The sequence below is a fragment of the Impatiens glandulifera genome, chromosome 1 (genome assembly GCF_907164915.1).
Source record: "Impatiens glandulifera chromosome 1, dImpGla2.1, whole genome shotgun sequence".
In the NCBI taxonomy this organism is placed as follows: Eukaryota; Viridiplantae; Streptophyta; class Magnoliopsida; order Ericales; family Balsaminaceae; genus Impatiens; species Impatiens glandulifera.
In genome coordinates, this window is record NC_061862.1 from 32,471,811 (window position 1) to 32,478,924 (window position 7,114).

The following is a 7,114-nucleotide window of genomic DNA, read 5'->3' on the forward strand; positions in this document are numbered from 1 at the left end:
ATACAGGAGAATATATATATTTTGAAGCCTTTAGTTTAGTTCTTTATGTTCTCTTGTACAAATGGGAATGATACGTCATTTCTCAAATTACGGCTTTGACTTAACTTTTGGGGGTTATTCCAATTCTTTTTTCAAAAGTCTTCCATAGAGAATTAATTTTCTAGATAATTGTGTAGCACGAAAATGAGTTTATTAAAGATATCCATTGATTAGTGTTTTCTGTAAACTCGGAGTCATATTTGGGATATTAATCACTATTAGATTAACAAACAACTCTTAGCTTTTGCCCCTACTTATTTTCAAAAATCATTGTCACTAGTGGATGGAAGAACTAAAGTTTCTAATGTCTTTAGACTTTATGTTTTTGACAGAATTAAGAATAACTATTCTTTGATTTATTTATTTTATTGAGTTTGAGACCGGACTTACCTATAATTATATTAAAAACAGAAAAAACACAAGGGAAGAAGAAAAAATCAATTATTTATAAAGAAAAATTTGTACAGAGCAAAAACTGATCCACAATTCAAAACAATAATTTAGATAAACCGTACGGCTGCCTAAATATTATTATTATATATTGAATTGTTTGTAAACATCTATATTAAAAACACATCTATATTACAGATAATTAATTGTTGAACAAGTTTGTTTGCCAATTCTTATCCATTTTTATTATATAATAATGAATCATTAATATTTATATTTTTATGATTGACAAAAATTATAATATCTATAAGATGATGACTTTTATAATACAAATTAATTGAGTAAGAAAATCATCCTATATGGACTATATATCAACAATATTAATACATTTATTGCATATTTTTATTTGTAAGAATAGATATATAACAATAACTAGCAAGATTTCTAAATAATAACGGACTTATATGAATAAACTTTAATAGGCAGTAATTTTTGAAAATATTATGGTATTATTTAAAACCGTTAAAAGTAGATTTATTTACATGTTCATATTTTAAAAATCTAAACAAATAAAAGCACATCTTCCATATATAACTATTTTAAATTATTTAAATAGATGAACAATGAACCTATTATTTTTATTCTAATACGTACAGATACATAGTTCTACCATGGCAAAATTTACAAATTTGCATTTGTGGTATCCTCTCTTGATCATTTTAATTGTCTCATTCACTTGTTTCTCTTATGAAGAAACTGCCGAAGAAAGAAAAGTAACCATCTTCCTCAATTTTTCAATCATATATAACATACAATACAAATTTTGTTTAACAATAACTTTTTTACCCATTATTTTAGAAACTATGAATTAAGATTATTGGCATGTCTAGTCTCATCTTATTCTAAAACCTAAAAGATTAATGTAAGTATTTTTCATTAATTACATGTTTACTATTGAAAAGTTTATGATTTCTTTAGGTGTACATCATTTATATGGGAAGCCTTCCCGAAGGAGATTATTTAGCTCGTTCCCACCATACTAGTCTACTCAAAGCCCTTGGACACAATAAAATGTATGTAGTAATATTTTCACATTCATTATTTTTATGTATAATTCATATCTTTTATTGATTTTGAATAATGGTGTTGTGATAATGTTTGTCCAAGTGTATTTGGTTACATGTTTTATTATAATTTGAAATCATGGTTTTGTAATATAATGAATTAATAATGTTGTTTAGGATGTTTTAATTAAAATAGATTTTACATTTCTTGTACATATTTGTATTCATATATTATATAGTGTTATTATTAATAAAAACGCATAATTATGTCCAATTTATATGTTCCAGTATGACAGAAAAGACATTGATGAGAAGTTATACAAGAAGTTTCAATGGCTTTAGTGCTTATCTCACATCGTATGAAGCAATGAAGTTGGAAAGTAATTTTTTTATAATTCTTTTTACTGTAAAATTAAAATATCTTAATCTCATATATATATTAACAATTTCCAAATATTGCTAAAATTTAATTTTATAATTATCCATTAAAAAATCTACATTTACTAGCTAGTTTCCAAAACATCCACGGATTTTCCAGATACAAATTATATGTGGGTGTTTTTGATAAATCAAAATAAAGTTTTATATATTTATAGTTTAATTATTCTAATTTGTTAATATTCATTTATTCTAAATTTAGGTATAGAAGGGATTGTCTCAATTTTTGAAAGTAAACAACTTCAAGTTCAAACTACAAGATCTTGGGATTACATGGGTTTATCCTTAGAGATTCCTCGAAGTCCATCAATCGAGAGTGACATAATAATTGGTCATATTGACAGTGGTATACTACCTGAGATAAAAAGTTTAGCTGACCACAATTTAGGCAATGTTCCGAACAAATGGAAAGGTGTTTGTGAGGGAGGAAAAAACTTCACTTGCAACAAGTATTTAAACTCTTCTCTTTATTTAGTATTTTGAAATCCAGTATTTTAGGTATCACTTCTTTTTACATTTTTACTAAATTTGTGTATTTTGGACATTTTGATAAAGAAAGTTAATTGGAGCGAGATACTATGAAGGAGACTCGGCGAGGGACATAGAGGGTCATGGGACACACACTGCCTCAACGGCAGTCGGAAGGGTTGTGAATAATGCAAATTATTATGGCATAGCAAATGGAACTGCTAGAGGAGGTGCCCCATCAGCAAGGATAGCTACCTACAAAGTGTGTGGCATGCATTGTAATGATGAAGCTATAATGGCCGCATTTGATGATGCCATTGCTGATGGTGTTGACATTATCACGCTCTCTATTGCTTATTCTAAGCCTGTTAAGATTAGTCAAGATGTTGTTGCCATCGGTTCTTTTCATGCAATGCATAAAGGTATTTTAAGCGTACAAGGTGCAGGAAACACGGGTATTAACATCTTAAAATCTGTTACGAGCACTGCACCATGGTTGTTCACTGTGGCTGCGAGTAGTGTGGACAGAAAAATCATCAATAAGCTTGTTCTTGGAAATGGGCGTACACTCATTGTAAGTATAAGTCTTTATACAATTTTACTTTAACTATTTTTATATTTTAAATTATTTTTGGGTAGTTCTAGACAATTTACATAACTTAATTTATTTTATACGTCACATTGTTTTCACAAACGAGATAGAAGTTAAGGGAATTGGAAAATATTGTTGTGTTGATAGTTTAATTCTAGAAAATGATCCAGTGGTTTCCTTGAGAGGTTTCAACAATCTTTGAACATAAAAAGATTAAATGTGTAATGCGGTATATTGTTAAACCAATATTTTGTAACGTTTAAGGTTATGAATAGATCTAGTATTTAACTTCTTTGTTTCTTAATTAGTTACAAAGAAGGTTGCAGCTAAAAAAGAATAATTAGTTATTGTTTTAATTATATATATGGAAATTCAATCACAACTAATATGTTGTGGGTGTTTTTGAGTAGAGCATTGCATTGAGTCCTTTGGCCACAGGAAGACACGAGAAGAGGTTGGTATATGGAAGAGGAATCACTCAGCACTGTAATGAATCAAGTGCAATGTAATGTCATATTTATTTTATCATCTTCAAAATGATTTTTTAAACGATACACGATTTTATTTTTTTTCATTGATGTTCTCTTATTCTCTTTTTTTTCTATCAAATTTAAATCTCAGGAAATGTATAATTGGATGCGTTGACCCTAATTTAGTGAAGGGAAAGATTGTAGTATGTGATGCTGATGTTGATAACTCAGATGCAATATATACAGTTATGACTACCAATGCAAGTGGGATTATTCTTCGAAAACTAAATGCAGATGATTCTTCATTGGCACCTTTACCCACTGCAGCTCTGAATGACCCTGATTTTCGTTATATCGAGTCTTATCTCAAGTCTACAAAACTTCCATCTGCGCGCATTCTAAAGAGTAAGAGGATCCACAGTACTTATGCTCCCATAGTAGGTTCATTCTCCAGTAAAGGACCCAACATTAATTTACCAGAACTTTTAAAGGTATGTTCGTGTACATATTTATATTCATACTTGTGAAGCATTTTCATACCTTATTGAAATTTTGTTGTTCAAGGTTATTTTGTTTTATTGTGGATCTAATAATATATATAATGTTGTTCTTATTAGTATATTTTACATACATGATAGCCTGATATAACTGCGCCGGGGATAGATATATTGGCCGAATGTCCTATACAAGGAGGTTTTGACACACTTGTTTCTAATTACTATATTCAAAGCGGTACATCCATGTCGTGTCCCCATGTTACTGGTGCAGCTACTTATGTGAAATCTAAACATCCTTATTGGTCAACTTCGGCTATCAAATCTTCTCTTATGACTACTGGTAAATGAGTAAAATTTCAATTCATTTCTTGAGATAATATAGAGTTTATCCATTCATCCTTTCTTTATGATTGGATGGCTTGCATGCAGCTTGGACTATGAATACAAAATACAATACCGATGCAGAATTTGGATATGGAGCAGGACACATTGATCCGGTAAAGGCCATACATCCTGGACTCGTGTACGAGACATTTATAGACGAATATTTCAATATGTTTTGCAGTCTAGGTTCAGAAGGAGATAAATTAAGGAAGATGTTAGGAACAAAACATAAATGTTCAAAGAGGAAAAAAACGCTTGTAAAGGATCTCAACTACCCAACAATGACTGCATCAGTGCACATTAAATCATCTTTCAATATTCAATTCAGAAGAATTGTGACAAATGTTGGATATGCTAACTCCACTTATCATGCACAAGTTAGTACTGGGGATAATACAATCTATGTCAACGTAGAACCAAGTGTTCTCTCTTTTGTTAGACTGAATGAGAGAAAAAAATTTATTGTGACAGTTAATGGACAATGGCTCAACCAAGATCATATTTCATGTTCCTTAGTTTGGTTTGACGGCACTCATAAGGTCAGAAGTCCCATTTTATTATATCGGTCATCTATCCTTTAATTAAAAGAGAAGACATTATACTTATCTATCCTTTAATGAAAGAGAATGCTAGTTTTTGTGATTCATGACTAGGATGATATTGCTTGATAATAAAATATTTCAATATGGGACATTTTTTTTATAATACATATTCATCTTAAAGGAGTTAATTTTGGGTTATAGCTAGTTTTTTCTTCAATTTCTTAAATGAAATATGTGTGATAGACGAAGTGTAGGAATGTCAAACTCAAATCCACACAAACAAGAAAATTGATCGGACACAATAATGGATTATAATTGTTATTCTTAGTTGAGTCATGAGTGTTACAAAATAATTAGGTCTTGTTTTATGAAGAATTTTTGTTATATTAATCAACTATTAATTAAATTATTAAACTTATCAACTAAATTGTATTTGTTTTGTTTTTACAATATTTGATCTGATTTTTTAAAAAATAAATAGGTATTTAACATAAATAAGTCCACATAATCTAAATAATATAGGTGTGCTACCTTAATCGTAAATGCAGAAGGTCAACCATGTGAAATCTTTGCAGGTATGAAGAACCTGTCACAAATTTGGCTTTCCGGCCGTCTGAAATCACTATTGAACTATGACCCAACTTGTTCATCTTGCTTTCATGCAGGAAGACGCTGTTGAGAAAGATACATAAATGGAAATTGTGGCTTTCGAAAATTTCAAAACAAAATAGGAGAGCACGACATTGCCCAAACTAGTGAAAAGGTTGAACATCATAAATAACATTTTATTCATCTTACAAAACAACAAAATTGATTTTTATCGGCACATAAATCAGGATTTTGCGCATATATGTACCACTAAGAACAGATTAGTGTCAGTAAAAGTGGAGTCGGCAAAAATCTATACCGACACATAATCATCTGCTGGTAAATGGGTCATGTGCGCCACTAACACATTTAGCGACACATAAATTTGTGCCAGTAAGAGGTTATTATACGCCGCTAATAAATCTTACTGATACATGAACTTTGCCAATAAAAGATCAATATGTGCCAGTAAATCGATGTTATTATTATTTTTAATATATTAAAAATACAAAATTCAATAATTAGAATCAAATTTATAAATTTTAATATCAAAATATTATATTAATTCATACGCTTATTTTTAAAAAATCAATAAATTGTATATTTACTAATAGTAAAAATATATATAATTAAATTTACTTGCAAATATAAAAAAAAAAAAATGAGATTTTTAATTCTTAGAAATAAGTTTAGGAAATAATTGGTAACCAAAGAATTATTCAACCCACTATTTTTCTATTATTTTACCAATACAAGGATTTTAAAACAAATTCAGAAGTATATAATTGTGAATTTGAGTAATAAAGTGATAAGGTAAGCTGAATAGATCAATCATGTGTACTCTAAATCCAAATGTGTCCCAGGACCATGAACACAATTCCGTTTTACAATTTGGGTCAAAAAGATGGAACGGATAAATACAGAAAAATAACTCATATAGTAAGAAAATAATACTAAAATGCAATCTAAAACCGACTTGTTCTATAATCAAATTAAAATAATACTAAATAGAAACTAAGGAGTCAAATTTGCAAAGTGTCTAATGAATTAAGTTCAACATATATAGTTAGTCATTTGTGATCAATTTTGCTAGTGAAATAAATAAAAAATTACCTTCACCAATTAAGGTGACCTCCTGCGATGATACCAAACACTTTGGTTGGAATTCTCACTGATCCTTTGACCCTTAATATCTTATTTTTGATACCTTTCACCAAATCTCACACAGTAGAAAATAAAAAGTTGAAGAAACTTCCTTGATGGTTTTTATTATTTTCTTTTTTTTGCCATCAATATGATTTTTATGCTTAAAGTAAAAACATTGAAACGACATGCTTGTTTAGTACCGTAGTTTGAGATTGATAGTGCTTCTATTGACAATCACATTAGCACTAAAATTGTCAAGGACAGTAGGCACGTAACCTTTTTCCATTTAAGACAACATAACCAAATTTATTAGAGATCCTAAAAGGAAAATAACACTACTCTATCATGTTCATATACATCAATTACAATATAGAAGATGGTTACTAGAACAAATTAAAGAAAACAGAATTGATCAATGTTCTCCGTGCGACAGAATATGCACATCCAAAGAAAAAGGTAATGTACAAAGTGTAGAGGTACAAAATGATTACTGTAG

The 7,114-nt window shown here is 29.3% G+C and overlaps 1 protein-coding gene across 1 annotated transcript in view; it reads left to right on the forward strand.

The window, feature by feature from the left end:
- Positions 1 to 4,923, forward strand: part of LOC124923872 (subtilisin-like protease SBT4.3) — a 41,588-nt gene extending 36,665 nt beyond the window's left edge. Inside the window, exons 2-7 of the mRNA XM_047463858.1 lie at positions 2,134 to 2,380; positions 2,487 to 2,985; positions 3,402 to 3,496; positions 3,613 to 3,952; positions 4,100 to 4,298; positions 4,388 to 4,923. Of these exons, the coding sequence (XP_047319814.1) occupies positions 2,134 to 2,380; positions 2,487 to 2,985; positions 3,402 to 3,496; positions 3,613 to 3,952; positions 4,100 to 4,298; positions 4,388 to 4,923 (1,916 nt within the window). The remainder of the gene's footprint in view (positions 1 to 2,133; positions 2,381 to 2,486; positions 2,986 to 3,401; positions 3,497 to 3,612; positions 3,953 to 4,099; positions 4,299 to 4,387) is intronic.
- Positions 4,924 to 7,114: the final 2,191 nt, after the last annotated feature.